This window comes from Danio rerio, chromosome 17, assembly GCF_049306965.1.
Source record: "Danio rerio strain Tuebingen ecotype United States chromosome 17, GRCz12tu, whole genome shotgun sequence".
Taxonomy (NCBI): domain Eukaryota; kingdom Metazoa; phylum Chordata; class Actinopteri; order Cypriniformes; family Danionidae; genus Danio; species Danio rerio.
Genome location: NC_133192.1, coordinates 35,093,987 through 35,114,530, shown reverse-complemented (window position 1 = coordinate 35,114,530; position 20,544 = coordinate 35,093,987). Strand labels below are relative to the sequence as shown.

Here is a 20,544-nt window from a genome sequence, read left to right as displayed (position 1 = left end):
ACGAGTTATTTATGATGGCATAGCAGTCAAAATATGACAAATAAGCTCATGTATGGAACAAATTCTGGACCTTTGTCTGTGAGGGGTGGGTCTTCCGAACCTCCGGGCCTGACTATGCTAAAAGATACACAATTGGTGTAAAGGAATTTCCAGAGCTTCATTTGTTATTTGGTCTCCTGGGAAACGAGGTCGTAAGGAGGCGCTGTGTGTCCTGGAAGTTTCCTCAAGGTTTGTTTAGAACTAACCGATAACAAGCTGAAATATTTCCGCATGATTTATATCCATTATATGCAGCTCTTCGTAAAAAAATATCAAATAGGCTACATTTTACCTACCTAATAATTTATTTACACCAGGTGGTTATTTTTGGACTTGGTTTAGCTTCTTACTGTTGGAATGACGTCTGTGGAATTCAGAACCCATTTTAAGTCAAGAAACCGCGGGAATGCAGATGTGAGTTATCAATGGCAGATGAATGGAAGTGATTACAGACAGCCGCTGACGGACTGGTCACGCTCTGACGGCGCAGAAACCAGATTCAGTGCATGGACGCCTGTGACTAATAAAGCATGTAATCAACAGGTTAGATGTGCTTCTTTCATACTACCCTCATGCTGTTTTACAATATATTTGCAATTTATATGTATTTTTTATTGTAGTATTATTTTATAATTAAAGGGATAGGTCACAAAAAAAAAATTGTGTCATGATTTACTCACCCTTTATTTTAGGGGAGTTTAAACTCGGTTCCTGAAGGGCCATTGTCCTGGATCATTTAGTTCAAACTTCGTTCAACACTAGGTGCCTGGAAGTTTCTAGTAAACTTAGAATAAGCTTAGCTGGTTGTGTGTCTAATTGGGGTTGGAACTTAACTTTGCAGGGCACCGGCCCTCCAGGACCAAGTTTAGAATCCCCTGCTTGACTTGTTTCAAATCTTCATTTTTTTTTCATGAGAAAATATTTTAAAGAAAACTGGAAACCTATAACCACTGACTTCCATATATTTGTTTTTCCTACTATGGTCAGGGGCTTCCTACTATGGATTTCCTCTTAAGTCAATGGTTACAAGTGGTGTTAATTAATAAATTACAAATACTTAAATTACTGTAATTGAGTAGCTTTTCTCAGGAATAGTTATTAATCAAGTAGTTTTAGGCGACGCAGTGGTGCAGTAGGTAGGGCTGTCGCCTCACATCAAGAAGGTCGCTGGTTCGAGCCTTGGCTTGGGTCAGTTGGCATTTCTGTGTGGAGTTTGTATGTTCTCCCTGCGTTCGCGTGGGTTTTCTCCGGGTGCTCCGGTTTCCCCCACAGTCCAAAAACATGCGGTACAGGTGAATTGGGTAGGCTACATTGTCCGTTGTGAATGAGTGTGTGTGGATGTTTCCCAGAGATAGGTTGCGGCTAGAAGGGCATCCGCTGCGTAAAAACGTGCTGGATAAGTTGGCGGTTCATTTCGCTGTGGCAACCCTGGATTAATAAAGGGACTAAGCCGAAAAGAAAATGAATGAATATATTAGTTTTAAAAATCTTTACTTTTACTTTCCCTCAAGAACATTTTTAGTGCAGTTCCGATGCTTTTACTCCACTATTTTCACAACCTGCAGTCGCTAATTAATTTTTTTCTTGTTTATACGGATTGGCTGAGGAGAAAAAAATCAGTGCAGTAATTAGTCCAATCAAACTGCACATAGAAGCTAAATCCCATCATAAAGAACAACCTCAATACATGGGTGCTTTTTAAATGCAGCAAATCGCTTGCAAGCATCAAGTGTCCAAGAAGATGTCCAAAATCTTTACATGCAATGATCAAGATGCATGTAATTAATAAGAAGATGAAGGATGTTTACTGCAATGATGACTGAAATTGCCAAATGCCTAATCACTAAGTGCACTACAGAATGTTACGTTTTCACACACATGCACAAATTGGATGTAACCGCATTCGCCGTTTACAGCAAAATACTCAATACTCACTAATTTTGAGTACTTTTAAAAGGGCTACTATTTTCTCATGTTTTGAGTAATATTTACAACTGATACTTTTACTTTACTTGCACTACATTTTTTGGCAAGTAATAGTACTTTTACTTGAGTAAGATTTTTCAGTGCTCTTTCCACCACTGCTTGTTACAGGTTTTCAACTTCCTTCAAAACATCATATTTTGTGTACAACAGAATAAAGCAAATTATAAAGTTTTATGCCAGTAAATATTTGAGTGCATTTTCATTTTTGAGTGTACTTTCCCCTCAAGTTTTTGAAATTAAGTTATCATTTAATTAGCTTTACCTTGATGCTGTTTAATTGATTTACCTTCATAGTTCATACTTTATGGTCAAATGTTTAAAAAATTAGAACTTTCACTTATTTGACCTGAATATTCGAAAGCAAATCCTGAAAAGTAAATTGTACGTTTACTTTGTTTTCCAAAAAGAAGAAAATATGTCATACGAACTATTACTAATAAATGAGCATCACTGCAATAAAGCAGAACATTCTAATAGGATTTCTGATGGATTAAGTGACACTTAAGACTGGAGTAATGATGTTCAAAATTAAAGGTATAGTTCACTCAAAACAGAATATTCTCTCATTTAATTTTTTCTTTTAAAAACAAAAGATAATATTTTGATGAAAGCTGGAAAGCTGTAACCATTGACCTCCTTAATAGACTATAAGTTTTTCCTGCAATGGTTACAAGTTTGGTTACAAGATTTCAGCCTAAAAATATTGTTTGTGTGTCATTTTTGGGTGAACTATCTCTTTTTGTCCTGTATCATTGACAGGAGTAAAATGACAGGCTAAATGATTATTATTTGGAGAAAAAAAACTATAACATGTTTTTTTCTATGCTATATACATTATTCATTAATTTAATAATGGGATAACATTAAAGCTAGCTTTGATACATTTGTAGCTTTTTCAGGAAAGAACCACTCTCGTCCTCCATTGGTTTGACCTGTGGACAGACAGACAAAGGAAAGAGTTTATTTGCCAACTCCTGAGAAGATGCTCCAAGACACAGCTTAAGTAAATTCACAGTGCATAGAATCTGATCTTACACAATTCACGCATAAGAATAGCATGTTCTCAGATAAAACCTTTGTCAATGGAGAGGATTCGATGCTTTCAGGTTCACCAATGATTGTCTGGCACAATCAGTTCCCATCAGTCGGATGGACTTCACTGCTGTGCTGCCTCGACTTCTGTCCCTCTACATCATGTCTTTCCTCAGTCCTCGAGACATCTGCGCCGCAGCACAGGTCTGTTGGCACTGGAAGTTTCTGGCAGAGCAGGTAAGAACTGAATAAATGCTGAATAAAGGTGACCTCAGTGCTAAAATGATGGTATCACATTGCTTCTTGCAAAAGATTTACAATAAACTTTTAAGACGATAAATTTTAAGACAAAATTTGATCAAGGGTGTTTTACCAGATGTTGTATTTGACATACAGGACAGACTATTTGCTCAAAGGTAAAGACCTCACGCAGTGTTTGTTCTGCAAATTTCTTCTTACTATAAATCATTTTATTGGACTGTCCTGCTTTTAATGACTGCTAAAGTTTTTTTTATGAGGTAAACTCACATAAAGAGTTATTTTGCAAAGTTTTAACAGAAGAACTTTTCAAAATGTTCATCATATATTAACGTTAACAATTGAATCTAATTTACTGTGTTTGTTTGTGTTTTTTATTGTATTTTTGATGTATCACTTCTGAAAATGAATTTGTCATTTAATTTTCCTTTGTTGCTGACATGGCATTAAATACATATATATGATATGCTTCTTGCGGCAGTTAAAATGTGTAAAATTTTTGTCCTAAAGTAAACAGCAATGTTTTTTTATATTGGTTCATGCATGTATACTATATTTATGCATTTAAGAAATCAAATAGCAGACGGTTAATGCTTTATTGCATATAAAAATAACCTTGCATCAACACTAAACATACCTGAAGCCTAACATAGTATAGGTGTAGTGGGGTACTAGGTGAGGCACAGAGCAAGTTCACTACATTGATACTAAGTTTGTCTTTCCACTGCACACAACATTCAGATACGATTGTTGCAATACACCCCCTTGTGGCAGTCGCACAGAATTTTCAGTTTTGTCTTGCACCATGGGAGAGAAGCTGATTCTCGCTGTGTCCGAAATAAGAGTACAAAAGCAAAAGCCTGTGCGTTCATTATGGTTGAATGAATGAATGAACGAACTCATAGGCCGCTAAAAGTTTTGCAGGGAATGTGGAGACAACATAATTTTTTTTTTATTAATCATTAATGAATAGAAATGTTTTTTTTAATATGAACCTTTTTTTCTGAATGAAAAAAATAGTATTGCTCATCTCGTGCACATGAATCTGCTTGGACAACATTGGAATACTTCACATCTGGTCAACCGGTCGCATACGGTCTAGTTGCAGGAGTTTAAATATTTTACCAAATACACAGCTTAAATTGGATCCGAATTTTCCGCATATAGAGGATATCAGAACTCCACACATCATCTTCCGAACAACTCTCCACTGGAAACGAATGACTTCCGGTCTGTCGCTTGTCGTGTGCAGTGGAAAGGCTGCTTTACAAATCCAAAACATTTTGATGCCCCTTAGTGGCTGAGTGCAGTATCTGGTATAAATTATGCTCTCTTCATATGAATAAACTGGATCTGACTGGAGTCAAAAGAAAAAAGAAAAAAAATTATGAATTACCCTTCAAATAAACTTTTTTTTCTAAAATGGTTTACATAATTTTTGACAGTTTTGATTGAGGCAGAACTTTCACACCGTTTTGAGTTCTGAAATGTACAGTGTTTTTTTTTTACAGAGCTGTGACCTCTTATGTGGCAAAAGATCGAGGGAATTTTGATATCTTATTGACCCCTTTTAAACTTGGGTACAAAGTCAATAGTCAATTTTCTGTATGTTCACTTACTTTACTAGTGCAATCTCTTTGTGATTGTAGGACTGTCTGTGGTCTCCAAAGTGTATCCGTCTAGGGTGGTTTCTTCCCTACAGCCCATCAGATTATGAGTATGGTGCGTGGAAAAGACATTATGTAGCATGTGCTGCCAGTTTGGATATTTTGACTCCACGGGAAGCTGCCGATGTCTATGGGACTTTAAATGAGAGTTTGACAGCACCACAAGAGCAAGAGGATAGATGGAGAGAGCACAAGATCAGACAAACCATCAGGGAAAACTTAGCAGAGCATAAAAGTAAGTGCTAGAGTGAGATTTCATTATCTGATTGAGGTTTATGTGCTTTAATTTTGATGAATTTTGAAGTTTAGGTTCTTACATTCTGATTTTTTCCCCCACAGAAGCAGCTTTGAAGACTAGGAGGGCATGGCTGAACGCCAGTAAATTGGGCACGTCATTTACGGGAACCATTCATAAGCCACTGAGTCTTACTGCTGCTCTTGTTCATCTTGGGGTGAGACAGTGTCAAAACAAACATTCAGAACATAAGCTTTAATTAAAATAATGAAACAGAAGTTGCAATAGTGTTCTATTACTTTGGTCATTTACAGTTAAAATCAAAATTATTAGCCCTCCTATGATTTTGTTTTTCAAACATTTCACAAATGATCTTTAACAGAGCAAAAAATCTTTCATAATTCAATTCAATTCACCTTTATTTGTATTGCGCGTTTACAATGTAGATTGTGTCAAAGAAGCTTCACATAGAAGACCCTGTAAAAGGAAACAGTGTCAGTTTAGTTTTAAGAGTTTAAGTTCAGTTTAGCTCAGTTCAGTTTGGTTTAATCATCACTACTGAGAGTCCAAACACTGAAGAGCAATCCATTGATGCGCAGCTCTACAGATCCCGAACCATGCAAGCCAATAGCGAATGGGCGAGGAAAAAACTTCGAGAGAATTAAAAAACCTTGAGAGAAACCAGGCTCAGGTGCATAGTATTTCACTTTCATAGTACTTCCTATAAGATTTCTTTCTTCTGGAGAAAGTCTTATTTATTTATTTTTTTTAAACATTTTAAGGTCATCTAGAGAACAAACCACTGTTATAGAATGACTTGGCTAATAACCCTAACTTTCCTAATTAACCTACTTGCGTCTTTAAATTGCACTTTAAGCTGAATACTGTATCTTGAAAAATATTTAATAAGAATGTATGTACTGTCATTGTTCTGCCCTCTCTTCTGTGTTTCGCTCCCAAAGTTAGACAGACAGATAAACTCTTTCTATCACGTGAGATTGTGGAAGAATGCTGCTTTATTCCATGCCATATTGAGTATGCTGAAAAATCTTTCTGTTACTGAAATTGAAGGAAAATATACAGGGGGCTAATAATTCTGACTAAAATTGTCATTGTAAAAACAAGAAATATTTAATGACTGATTTTGTTCCATGGGCGAGGCATTGGCGCAGTAGGTAGTGCTGTTGCCTCACAGCAAGAAGGTCGCTGGGTCGAACCTCGGCTCAGTTGGCGCTTCTGTGTGGAGTTTGCATGTTCTCCCTGCCTTCGCGTGGGTTTCCTCCGGGTGCTCCGGTTTCCCCCCACAGTCCAAAGACATGTGGTACAGGTGAATTGGGTAGGCTAAATTTTCCGTAGTGTATGAGTGTGTGGATGTTTCCCAGAGAAGGGTTGCGGCTGGAAGGGCATCCGCTGCGTAAAAACTTGCTGGAGAAGCGACCCCGGATTAATAATGGGACTAAGCCAACAAGAAAATGAAAGAATGACTGATTTTGTTCCTCAAGATTTGATTGGGTTGTTGTTTGATTAATCAGATTAATTTAAGTGCTTAGTGTTACAGAAACCCAGCTAAAGTCTGATCACATGTCTCAGAATTACAGTTATACATTTGGTAAACCCTTTTTATCTCTTAAACACAGGAAAAGTGTCGTTTGAAAAATTCACTCTCCAGTGTGGAAATAAGGAAACCACGGCTTGATTTGAGCATGAAGAGTACTCTCGATAGCACAAGTTTATTGAAAACCACAAGGTCAGTAATGAATCTCGTCGTGAATATATAATATTTACATGCAATATTAGCTTCATCTAGCACCAATAATTCTGAAGATGCATGCTGTTTCCTTACAGTTCACTGTTCAACAGACCAGTCATGTCCTCCTACTATCCTCTTCCTCACTTTCTACTCGTGTCATCCAAAGTCCCTGGATATGAAGTAAGACTTGTTCACAACATTCAGTTGCTTCACTTCTTGAATGACAACAGTTGTTTATGAACTGAGCAATCTTCTTTTTTCTAGCTGCTTCTGGCTGCTGTGCAAGTGTCTGTGTTGGTTTTGCCATATGACTCGCAAGGCATGACCTTAGAGGTCTTGTTTTCTCTGGCGGAAAGAGTGATCCAAGGCAGGATGCTGCAAAGCGTTGGCATTCTTGTGCCAGGAAGCACAGATGACATAATGCTTACAGATGGTAATCCTTTAGGATTAATGCAACATTTTATTTTATTAACAGATTATAAATGACGGATGAGAGTAGATTTATTAAATCACCTAAAAGATAGAGTGCTGTCAAATCCCTGACAAATATTTTTCAATTGCCAAAATGACATAAGCAGCGGTTAATGATTATTAAGTTATCATAACACAACAATTCGTTCATTTTCCTTCGGTTTAGTCCCTTTATTCATCAGGGGTCACCACAGCAGAATGAATCGCCAACTCATACAGCATATGTTTAATACAGTAGATGCCCTTCCAGCTGCAACCCTGTACTGGGAAACACCTATGCTGCGTGTGTTTGGACTGTGGGAGAAACCGGAGCACCCGGAGGAAACCCACGCAAACACGGAGAGAACATGCAAACTCCACACAGAAATGCCAGCTGACCAAGCTAGGACTCGAACCAGCAACCTTCTTGCTGTGAGGTGACAATGCTAACCACTGAGCTACCGTGTCATCCCTAACAACAACAATTACTCATCTAAATGATCTACAACTATGGTGTATAGGCCTAAATGAGCAAAATTATAGAAACAGCTATGTGATATACAGAGGATAGTGTTGTGCAAATTAAAGCCTAACAGCCTTATCAAGGTGTTGTATGAGACTGAAGGGTTCTTTTCTGCGACAACACATCACATGGCTACGAAAACTAGACAATTAGACACAAAGCATTGATATGAGCTGTAATAATTTACTAGCTCTTTAATTAAAAGTAAAGCTTGCATAGAGAAAAATGGTTCTTAACAAATGGCTTGATCTTTGTTATTCAGCCGCATGATGGCACCAAACAGTCAATAGAACAGCAGGCTTAATTACAAAGTGAGTTATGAAACTTTGCCTTCAGTGGAATGTGTTAATAATCTTTTTATTTTTAAAGGGCCATGAAACCCTCTTGTTTCAGCAGGGTTTTATCACACCTCTACTTTGGAAAAAGTCAGGAAAGTGGGCGTGTCCAGTTCTGTTTAGGGGGGAGTGTCGGAGGAGCAAAAGAGGGAAGGTCTGTAAAAATTTGCAGAAAAATGGGAGTGTCGGTTTTGGCACACGCTGATATTCACAGGGGCAAAACACACACAAACACACACACAGGGGAGAAAGACAGTGACTGTGTTTACATCAGTAATCAAATTATTTGACAAATTATTAAATGGTGAACATTAACAGCAGTTTGGATTTTTCATTTAGGAATTTCATTCATGCCCCTCGTGACAAACGAGATATTTGATTTGAGGAACTGCTCTAAGCGTGTATTTTTCATGCACTGTTTGTTGCAAGGCGAATGAGAAAAAAAAAACACATTTCCCAGAAACTTAGACTTAAACTTAAACTGCTGCACTCAGCAGGTAGCGTCAGAAAGCCGTGTGTGTTACTCCTGTCACAAAATGCGGTGAAAATCCTACTCCACGGTAAGTTTGATTGTGGTGCTAACATGTTTACAGTTAGTTCGATACGAACCAACTTTGCCATCTGAATAAAAAAAACAAAGACCACTGGTCGCTCAATTACCAAATCTGTAGAGACAGAACAATCAACACCAACTAGAGCCGCATCTTTATTAAGAGACGAGCAGCAAATCCGGATCTCACCATTTCCAGTTGAGAAAAGTTTGCGGGTAAAAAATGTTCCTTAGACACGTATTGTTGTCGAGCGTAGCGTGCACTGTAATCCACACAAGAGTCCAGCTGCACTCTCATACAGAGAAAATGAAAACAAAACCTTCACTGCAGCAAATTTTAAAAGCAACACTGCATGCTTGTTTTGGCAACAGAACGTGTCGTCTCTCTGCTGTCTGAACACTGTATCAGGTACAAACAGTCTTGGAATCTAGCATGCATATTAATGAAGTAGCACCGCATACACAATAGAGCGCACTGATTGGTTTGAACCAAGTCAAGTCATGCATTAATGCAGCACACTCAGAGACGTAATAAGCACTCTCAGATACAGACGTCCAGTCTACATGCTGGAATACACGCTAAGATCTCATGGCTGTGACGCAGCTTCAAAAATTAGTTTCAAACCGGAAGTACAAATTTGGGGCGAGGCAGTGGCGCAGTAGGTAGAGCTGTCGCCTCACAGCAAGAAGGTCGCTGGATCGCTGGTTCGAACCTCGGCTCAGTAGGCGTTTCTGTGTGGAGTTTGCATGTTCTACCTGCCTTCGTGTGGGTTTCCTCCGGGTGCTCCGGTTTCCCCCACAGTCTAAAGACATGTGTTACAGGTGAATTGGGTAGGCTAAATTGTCCGTAGTGTATGAGTGTATGTGCGGATGTTTCCCAGAGATGGGTTGCGGCTTGAAGGGCATCCGCTGCGTAAAAACTTGCTGGATAAGTTGGCGGTTCATTCCGCTGTGGCAACCCCGGATTAATACAATTTTAATACACATTTTCTGACAAGAAAATGAATGAATGAATGAATGAATGAATGAAGTACTAATTTGCTCAAAATAACGCAAAAACAACCAATTTTCCCTTTTTAGTGAAATATATGTGTCCTAATAGTGTTTTTAGCAGCATGGGACACATACATGACTGTCAACAGCTGAAATGTGTTTTGGTGTTTTGTGACCCTGTAAAACACTATATTTAAATATAAAACAAATTATCTCTCATGATTAACCACTATAGAGACATGCATTAGAATCCAGAAGAACTGTCTAAGGTGACTGAACTCGGTAGAATACATTAGATAAGAATAGCCAGTGAAGTCATCAAAATCAACACTACAAATAGGAGTTGTCTTCATAAATAAACTGCATATTTAAAGTCTAAACTGTTACAATTATTTTACTTCATAAAGTCAAACCGAAATTGTTTGACTGTATATATATAGTTAGAGCATACCGAGCAAGCATAGGGAAGTGATGAAGTGATACTGGAAATCTGGAAAGACCTCCCAGGAAATCCAATTGAAAGATTATTAGAAGATATTTAAAACTGAAAGTGATCATGGTTTGTTTGCAGGTTTTGCACATGTAATTAGTAAATGAAACTCACTGTCCTTTCTCCACAGAACTGCGCATTACTGAGAAGACAGTTCTGAAGCCGTGTGTGAGGGAATTCTGGGAGAAGTTGTGTGGTTGGGTGGTTCCTGCTTCAGAAGGAGGGAGTCTGAACATCTTTGCTCCTCTGGCAGCATCTGGTAAAGCGTGTTTGTTTTATCCCAGAACAGTAGAATACATTGCATGTATCGTCTACTTTCGATATGATTATTCAGAAGTTGTTGCGTACACTGAAAAAAAGATTTCTGCAAAACTGTTGCAAACTATTTTTTATGGGTTAATTGTAAACCAACAAATTAAATGTAGTAAAATTCAACCTAATTTGTTTGTTTAAATTCAGCCCAAATAAATTGTTTACAACCACTTAACATAAAAAAGAAAGTAAATACAACGACTCATCTTTGAATCATTTTTCGAGTGTATTGATTGTTCAGTTGCAGGGATGGGTCTGCTGAGGAAGTTGTCTACTCTGACTGGTCTGAATGTTAAAGCTCCCACAGGGATATGTACAGGCTCCTACCAGCACAGTGAGTTTCACAATGCCTCAAGTGGTTTCAAATGTGTTTGAGTTTTTTTGTTAAACTCAAAAGAAGATTTTTTTAGGAATGCTTGCAAGCTGTAGCAATTGCCTTCCATAGTATATTTTCATGTCAGTGGCTAATTTATTCCAACATTCTTCAAAAATTTTTCCTTTGTGTTCAACGGAAAAAAAATACTCAAAAAGTTTGGAACTACTTGAGGTTGAGTACATTTTTTTCAATTTTTATTTTTGTCAATAAAATTAAAAATAATAACATATGAGCCAAAAAAAGCAGTGTTGTGCCACACTGCCCAGTGTCCAGCTGTAGTCACTGTGGTGTGAAGAACGACTGCACAATATCATTTTAGCAACAATATCGCACAGTGCAAGTCAGCAATAATCACAACACAGGATCTGCAATGTAGTCAGGATTATTGTTGAACAGACATTACAGTTAATAACATAGTAATTACATATTTTAACCTAAGTGGAAAAGTTTATCATCATCATGTATGCGGAGTCACTGATTGGATCCAAGACCAGCGACGTGATGATCCCAAGGATTCCATATCCGGGACCAGGCCATATCCTGAGCTGCTGCTGCGCTGATGGTCGTGGGGAGTGGAGAACATGAGTCTGATTCCAGCGACGCTCCAGGGACAGACGAGTCTTCGCTGAGGCCATCTTCCAGCCTAAACCACGACGAATGAAGTTCTGCACAAGACTTTTGGCCAGCGGAGAAATTAAAATGGTCGTGCCCAACTGAGTCTGGTTCTCTCAAGGTTTTTTTTCTTCACTCCCATCAGGTGAAGTTTTTTTTCCCTCTCCGCTGTCGCCACTGGCTCGCATGGTTCAGGATTGGTAGAGCTACGCATCAATGAATTGGCTCTTCAGTGTTTGAACTCTCAGTAATGATTAAATCACACTGAACTGAGCTAAACTGAACTGAACTGAACTTAAACACTAAAACCTGAACCACACTGTTCCAGTTACTGAACCACACTGTTCCAGTTACTATGACCATTTATGTGAAGCTGCTTTGACACAATCTACATTGTAAAAGCGCTATACAAATAAAGCTGAATTGAATTGAATTGAATGTGTTTTTAGGACTTGACTGTAAGAATTTGAAGAAAATGTAAGCCATTTGGGCACATTAAATGAAATGTTTAATTGTACATTATATAATTATTTACTCAATTAAAACGTTACAAAATCATTGTTTTATTTAACTTTGCTTGTCATTTATTCGGGTTTGCTCCCCTACAAAATCATCTCACTCGATCTAAAAATATGAATTTTTTACAAGCAATTCAAGTCATCTGCTGAAATTGCATTTATATATCAATATATATTGCAGTAAAATAAAATACTGCATTGGTGTTGCTGCACCGACTAAAGCACAAGCACATCACATAGCACAATATTCAAAAATGTAAATATTCCGCTCACGTTCACATACTTATCTATGCATGAACAGCAGATGTTCATCTGAAAAGCAAAGTCTGCTCAAATAACTGCCCTACAGGACTTTTCATTTCTTTGTAGTTCTTAGAGCTCTATGCTGGTAAAATGATGCCTCTGGTATTGTTCATTGTTAATAAAAATGTACTTTAAATATAGTTATTTCTTAAAAATTGATATAATTTAATTTATTGAGTTAAATTTAAATAGTCTTACAAAATTATTTACAAATGTATAAAATAAAATTTATTACAAAGTGCTTATGAATTTTCGCTAAAGTTAATTTTGCTAAAGAGCATACAGATTTTTGGTTTTGGTGAGGGTCGGAATATTTCATATTGGTACATCCCTAATAAAGCTTTTTATAAACATCATTATATGAATAAAAATAATATTAGTCCACGCAACACACAGCCATAATGGTAATGCATAGGAATAATATTGTTGCAATCTTTTTTAAAACATTGACAGCTAACCAGAATCCATTTTTCTTTAAAAATCTCAGACGACAATAATAATAATCTGTATTTTTTTATATTATTCAAACTATTTGTTTGTTATTTGTTATGTAATTTATTTTGAAATTCTCATTTTTATTAATTAAGCGTCATCAATATGTTCTGCTATTTCTGCTAGTTGTCAGTGAGTGGTGTGGGTCAGGTGAGTTTCCTCCGCTGCTGTATCTGCATGAGCCTGTTCTCCTGACCTGGTGCAGACAGGCTGAATGGATAGAGGAAGCCTGCAAAGACCTGCGGAAACAGCTGGAGCCACAGCTGCACTTTATGTGTCAAGAGATCAGAGGCCGCATCCTGGGCAAGTCAGACTCTATAACACACTCTCATATACCTTACGTTTACTTTCTTTGTTTGTATTCATACAATTGTCCTTGTTTGTGTGGCCTTTACAGGTCAGTTCCTCTGGGATCGCATAAAGATGCCTGTCTTTTCCTTTAAATCAGAGGTCATGGAGTGTTTGGTTCATGGACTCGTGGCGCTAATGAACGAGGCTCCGGTATGTACATTCTAGGGCTTATACTGCATTAAACTGAATAATATTAACCTGTAGTGTCCACAATAGGATGATCCAATAGACTTCTTGGGACACTTTCTACTTAAATCATCAGACAACAGCAATGGCTTAAAGAACATCGACCCACTGTTTCTAACAGAAAATACCTCCGTTAACAGCCCCAATCCAGAATCTCCAAAGGTTATTTATTTCCTATAGTTCTGTTTTAGGTTATTTAATTTACCAAATGCGTTCAGTGCCTAAAGTGTGTGCTTTTTAAGTAGGTTTTGTTAAGTGACGCAGATAGACGAAGTGCTGTGTTCGGAGAGCTTCTGAATAGTGAGAGAACATATGTAAGGCAACTTCAAGCAGTGGCCACAGTGTATTACAGTCCTCTCAGAGCAGCGCTGGACTCCAACAGAGCCATCATCAGCTCAGTCAACCTCATCACACTCTTCTGCCCTCTGCTGGACATTTTGGAGACTAACAAGTACAACATTTACCATTTTCAGACTCTTAGTATCTCCTTTTTATTACATTCTGGTCTTCATTATTGGGTTTGCAGTGCTTTTCTGAAGGAACTGGCTGAGAGATGGCAGGAGTGGAGCCCACTGCAGTGTGTCGGGGATGTTTGGGTCAAGTTTTGCACCAGGTTACGGGTCTACACTAACTTTTTCAACAACTACCCCGCTAGTCTTAAAACTATAGATAAGGTATGTTAATTTACTTAGTAGGATAACTTCTGTCTTTTTAGAAGGATAGCTTCTATGTAGACCTTAGTTAGTCTAAGTTGAGTTTCCTTGGCTGTGTTTTGGATCCTTGTCTTGCTGAAATGTACACCATTTTTCATCATCCTGATAATGTAGATGCTGGATTGAAGCAGCTGATATTAATTTACAACGACGAAGGGGAGAGGGTTACTAAAGAACTACTGGGTGATTTCAGCTGCTGTCTGGGCTTTCACTGGCTTCTACAACTTCCTTTCCTCATGTGTTCAATACTTTTTCCCTGCATCATTTCATTTTCAGAGATCAGTTTTTGTTTAACTAATTCTGGAATAAACATTAATTCTGAACTCAAATTAAAATACAGTTTTGAAAAGCAGTAAAGCAGTTTATCTGAAAAAGAAAAATGTTGGCCAGATTAGAGTCAGAAGGCATGAGCAATGATCAGAAGCATGCAGAGATAGAATAAAACATATCTGCAAACTGTGAGTAAATCTTAACGTTAGGTTTTAACATAGATAATAAGGTTTTCAACATAGATAATAATTAAAAATGTTATTTGAGCCGCAAATCTTTATCTAAGGATTATCTCTGAAGGATAATTTGACGTTTAAGACATAATGAAGCTATAATATTTTAGGAATTAGGTCAAAATATTACAAGAATAAATGCAAAACATTTGAAAAATAAAGTAAAAATGACAAAAATAAAATCTAAATATTGTGAGAATAAAGTGGAAATTACAGTAGTACAAAATAAAAATAATATTTTGAGAAAAAAGTAGCAGTATATAATTTTACTTTAATTTAATTTTATTTTATTTATAAAGTTTAAACTTTAATCTAAGAACAATCATAGAATTGGAAAAAACAAGTTAAATGGAAATGGTGGGTTTGGTTAAATAACAATTTGACTCATAATATTCTATTTTCTACATGTTTTGTAGTGCCGTGAGATGCTTCCTGTATTCCGCAACTTTCTAAAGAGATACGATCGAACCATTGCTACTAGAATGCTGAGGTACAGTAAAGGCTTCAGCTCTAAAAGTCTTCTAACAAATGAAGTTTTACAAGAGTGATAAGCAACCTTCCGATTCTCCATTCAGTCTCCAGGAGTTGCTTCTCACACCATCCGCACGAGTGGAGGAGTACGTGGCTTTACTTCAGGCGTTAACACTACACACACCACCTGAACACCCAGACTACACACAGCTCACATCCGCCCTCGACACACTGATGACCTACAGAGGCTTCATTCATAAGGTGCGTTAAAAACAAACAAGCTCTTGTATTTTTCAGTCTAATGCAATGAAAAAATCCAAAATACATTTTATGTCTTTTAGGCCGTTTTTTTAAATGCTGAAATGATGACATAAACTCACTGGCCACTTTATTAGGTACACATTACTAGTACCGGGTTGGACCCTTTTTTTGGCCTCAGAACTGCCTTAATCCTTCTTGGCATAAATTCAACAAGGTACTGGAAATATTCCTCAGAGATTTTGGTCCATATTGACATGATAACATCACACAGTTGCTGCAGATTTGGTGGCATCCATGATGCGAATCTCCCATTTCACCACATCTGAAAGATGCTTTACTGGATTGAGATCTGGTGACTGTGAAGGCCATTTGAGAACAATGAACTCCTTGTCATGTTCAAGAAACCATTCTGAGATGATTTGTACTTGATGACATGAAACGTTTTTTTGCTGGAAGTAGCCATCAGCTACTCTTTTGTATATCTCGGTTTTTGTGAGAGTGGTTATTTGAGTTACCGTTGCCTTTCTATCAGCTAGAACCACTCTGGCCATTCTCCTATGATCTCTGGCATCAACCAGGCATTTGCATTCACAGAACTGCCGTTCGTTGGATATTTTCTGCCATGTGATTGGCTGATTAGAAATTTGCCTTTACGAGCAGTTGGACAGGTGTACCTAATAAAGTGGCCAGCGAGTGTACGTCACGTATAATGACTTAAAAATGTAACAATGTAAATGTTACATTTTAAATCAAAACTAATTCAAAAGGATGATGAACTTACTAAATTTAATTTATGACATTTTTTAGAGTTTAGCTTGTATGAACGTTAGTGTGTTCACATAAACTCACAAAAGCGCTTTGTTTATCTCTCCCAGCTGAAAAAGAGTCTGGATCGAGACTTAAGGATGGTGGAGGTACAGAACACAATTCAGAGCTGCCCGGTAAGCTGCACAGTCATCACATAGTCAATTACTGGCAGAGATCAAGTTCTCTCAGGCCTTTAAAGGTCACGAGATGTAATCTGTACTCAAAACAACAGAGTACATGTGACGGACAGCCATGCTCATCTGCAGATCGGTTGCAAAATGAAAATGTTTAATCACCATTTTTGTATTTGATGTAGAATTTGCTGGAGGGGAGCAGATACTTGATCAGCACTCAGGATGTGGCATTACTGAACTGCCTTAATGGAGACATTGCTGCCTCTCTCAGGTACAGCCACTGACCTGAGATCAAATGACAGGGAAACAAGAGTCGCTCTGTCTACACTTGAGGCCACCTTTTCTGCTTACCTCTCAATATGTCTAAATCTATAGTGGTAATTAAGTTTAGAGAACAGTTTATTATTACTTAATTTTTAAAAAAGAAATATTATAATCTTCATTGTTTAATTATCACATTGTTCTCATTAGCTTGTTTTGTTGTATATCTGTCATGTCATAGACCAGGGGTGTCCAAACTCGGTCCTGGAAGGCCAGTCTCCTGCAGATTTTAGCTCCAACTTGCCTCAACACACCTGCAAGGATGTTTCTAGAAAGAGCTTGATTAGCTAGCTTAGGTGTGTCTGATTGGGGTTGGAACTAAACTTTGCAGGACACCGGCCCTCCAGGACCGAGTATGGATATGCCTGTCATAGACGATACATATGCACAAACAAATTGTTTTGTACCTTTCCATTGAAGCAAGGAAACCCCAAGTGATCACTGAAATAACCTGAAGCTCAAACAAGTAACGATTAATTAAAAATGGCTGAAAATAAACTAATTAAAATCAGATTTTGTATTCGAATTGTAGTTCGACAGAAGGCACACTAATAAAACTGGCCTGCATAAAAATTAACAGTACCAACAATTTTGTCCACGTCTGAATATTTACTTTGTTTCAGAATATGTGCAACTCATGAAATAAATACTGCTCTTTTACTCCTGTTTGAGTATCTTCACACATGACAGTGACCTCCAAAGTAAAAAAAAATTGAAGTTCTGACTTGGGATATATTTTCTTCCTATTTTTTCCCCCAGGATGTATGAGCATGTGAGTGACGTGGGATTGTTTCTGTTCAATGATGCTCTAGTGCTCACCGAGAGGAGTGTTTCAAGCATGCCTTTTTGTGTGGCAGTGAACACAACTCACACCTTTCTGGCATCTGTGGCTCTACACTGCCTAAATCTCACAGAAATCACAGATACAAAGTGTAGGTATTATATAAATACATCAAATAAAGCATCTGAACAATGTCTTTATGTTTGATGAGAGCAGCATATGTGAAATAAAAAAATAAAGGCAGTTGAATTTTTAGAAAACAAATCATTTTACAAATACAGTTGAAGTCATAATTATTAATCCCCCTTAGATTTTTTTTCTTCCTTTTTTTAAATAGTTTCTTAAATTATGTTTAGCAGAGCAAGGAAATTTTCACAGTATGTCTGATAATATTTTTTTCCTTCTGGAGAAAGTCCTACTGGTTTTACTTCAGCTAGAATAAAAGCAGTTTTAATTTTTTAAAAAACATTTTAAGGTCAAAATTATTAGCCCCCTTAAGCTAGATATTTTTCGATAGTCTACAGAACAAACCATCGTTATACAATATCTTAATTATCCTAACCTGCCTCGTTAACCTAATTAAGCCTTAAAATGTCGCTTTAAGCTGTATACGAGTGTCCTAAAAATCTAGTCAAATATTATTTACAGTCATCATGGCAAATATAAAATAAATCAGTTATTAGAAATGAGTTATTAAAACTATTATGTTTATAAATTTGATTAAAAAAATCTGCTCTCTGTTGAACAGAAATTAGGGGAAAAAACGGGAGAGCTAATAATTCAGGGGGGTTAAAAATACTGACTTCAACTATATATATATATATATATATATATATATATAAAAGATAAATTTACATATTACACACTTGTAATCTCTCCTTTTAATCTTTTCAGATGTTCAAAATGCATTTCAGCTGCAGAGCCCCAAGCGTCAGTGGATCTGTGCTACTGATAGAGAAGAGGAAAAGATCAGGCTGCTGTCTGCTTTACGCAGTGCTATAAATGCTGCCATAACACGTAACTAGTGCTAGGCAGTATGAAAACAGTTTTAGATCACAATAGATGTCTCATATCATGATAATAATATTTATCATTATATAGTTCCATTTCTGTAAGTTCAATTCTTAAATACTTTACATGTAGTTAATTAAAATGCATAAATGACTATTTATTTTTTACATTTTAAAATATATACTTCGAAATTTACTCAAAATATATACTCATTCATATGTGATTATATTTTTTCACTTTATTTAGAACTTTTAGGGAAAATGTTAGATTAAAAATTTAGTTTTTTTATTAAAATATAAAACAACAAAATATTGCTACTTTCAAGATCACAATTTTCTTTCAATTCTGCAGTTTTTTCAAACATCTTCTGTGTTTGTCTGTATTCCCTTAATGCTGTGTAAAATTACGCTCATATAAATTATGAAAAAGTATAACCATAAACTAAACAATAGAACATAAAATGAAACAACAGACTATTCATTATAGGTATACTATATATATATATATATATATATATATATATATATATATATATATATATATATATATATATATATATATATATATATATATATATATATATATATATATATATATATATATATATATATATATATACATACATACATACATACATATAGGCATATTAAACAGCCCTACATGTTACTAATGATAAATGTAGTAAGTAGTTGTTGACTACAAACTATGCAATGAAACTAAAGCATGATGGGCTCTATGGTGAACGGACTGCTCAGATGCAAACTAGAGACATTTTCTAGTGTAGTAGTTAAAATAGCATAGAAATCTTAATTGGGAGGGTCTATGAGTTTAAAAACAAATGGGCACAATACATTTTGTAAACAAGAATTTGTGACTGTCACCTTTTTGATGGATAATGATATTTTCTTCTAAAATTAACATTTTTCTCAGAATCCTGTATGATTCTGAACATAAACATAGGAGGCTGAGAATTTTTATTTTTATTTTAGGAGAACATTTCAGATGGCATTTAGAGGTTTTTGCATCTGAACACTTCATATATATATATATATATATATATATATATATATATATATATATATATATATATATATATTCGCTCCTCATTTCAATTAAAAAATTTTACCTTTAAAAGTGTTTAACTAAATAGTCATCTTTAATATGGAGCTAGAAAAATGGGAGGAGTGGCTTTATTGAATCAGAGATGTCACTTCATAGCTGATTGGTTGAATCTCATCTCAGATTGTGATTGCTAAATCAGAACCTAATCTGCCCTTGAGTAACACAAGATACCATGGCAAAAAAAAAGAGCGATGAATGCAGAGCTCCCTTCATACTCCCTAAAAGCCAGGATTGGTGCAAAATAAACTGAAACTTCATCGCCTGTTGCACAAAACGGGTTGAACAAACTCTGGGAGAGTTTCAGGTTGACAAATCTAAAGAAATGCAAATTGGCTAAGATTAGGTTGTGTTTCACAATGCTTTATATAAACATTTTCTGCTAACTCCGGATGGGATTAAATCCAGAGTTAGTGAAGTCGACAATGAAACAAGACATTAAAGAGTCAGTTTCAGTTCTCACAAAAGAGTCAGTACAACTTATTCAAGACCAGTATCATTAAGCCATATCATTATCAAAAATATAACAAATTTAAAAACATGTACAAGGCTGAAATAAATGCTTCATGAAGCCAAAGATTGAGATGGCAACTTATTATTATATAGTACTTATTATTATTATATAATAAGCTAATATTATTATATCAATGCAAATCAGTCATTTATTTTAATAATGTAGGTCACAAAAACTCAAAAAGACAGCCATTTTAAAAGCTTTATATTTTAAAGCTAATTTATACAGTATATCAATATGTTAATGTTAATTTGAAGCCATTAATAACAATTATTGACAGTTCAAATCAGAACGTTTATATCAAGTGTTGTGAAAAAAGTACCCTGATCTTAACCAGTTCATAATTCTTTGGACTTATTAACCTGAAACTTACTCTGCTAACCCAATTTTGCAGGAAATGATAAAGTATAAAATCTTCTTTTTTTTATCAATGTCTATGATTCTTTATACA

The 20,544-nt window shown here is 36.2% G+C and overlaps 2 protein-coding genes across 17 annotated transcripts in view; both read left to right on the top strand.

The window, feature by feature from the left end:
• The window catches only part of LOC137488123 (uncharacterized), a 590,350-nt gene that overhangs the window by 510,508 nt on the left and 59,298 nt on the right, over positions 1 to 20,544 (top strand). The gene's annotated exons all lie outside the window — the stretch shown is intronic.
• On the top strand, positions 188 to 18,769 carry ect2l (epithelial cell transforming 2 like). 16 transcript variants are annotated; one of them, XR_012393033.1, is made up of 22 exons: positions 188 to 228; positions 382 to 582; positions 2,916 to 3,028; positions 3,132 to 3,294; positions 4,965 to 5,217; positions 5,322 to 5,434; positions 6,855 to 6,964; positions 7,063 to 7,147; positions 7,232 to 7,400; positions 10,439 to 10,567; positions 10,862 to 10,954; positions 13,048 to 13,224; positions 13,319 to 13,422; positions 13,489 to 13,620; positions 13,704 to 13,909; positions 13,985 to 14,071; positions 15,091 to 15,164; positions 15,250 to 15,406; positions 16,282 to 16,347; positions 16,530 to 16,618; positions 17,428 to 17,600; positions 18,344 to 18,769. XR_012393033.1 is itself a non-coding variant. In XM_073927781.1 (22 exons), the coding sequence occupies exons 2-22, from the start codon at positions 397 to 399 to the stop codon at positions 18,472 to 18,474; spliced, it is 2,862 nt and encodes a 953-aa protein (XP_073783882.1). In that variant the 5' UTR covers positions 188 to 228; positions 382 to 396; the 3' UTR covers positions 18,475 to 18,769. The 16 variants fall into 16 exon arrangements, 9 of the variants coding, with proteins under 9 accessions (XP_073783882.1, XP_073783881.1, XP_073783883.1 ...); XR_012393034.1 differs by having other exon boundaries at positions 357 to 582; XM_073927781.1 differs by having other exon boundaries at positions 2,925 to 3,028; positions 13,985 to 14,132.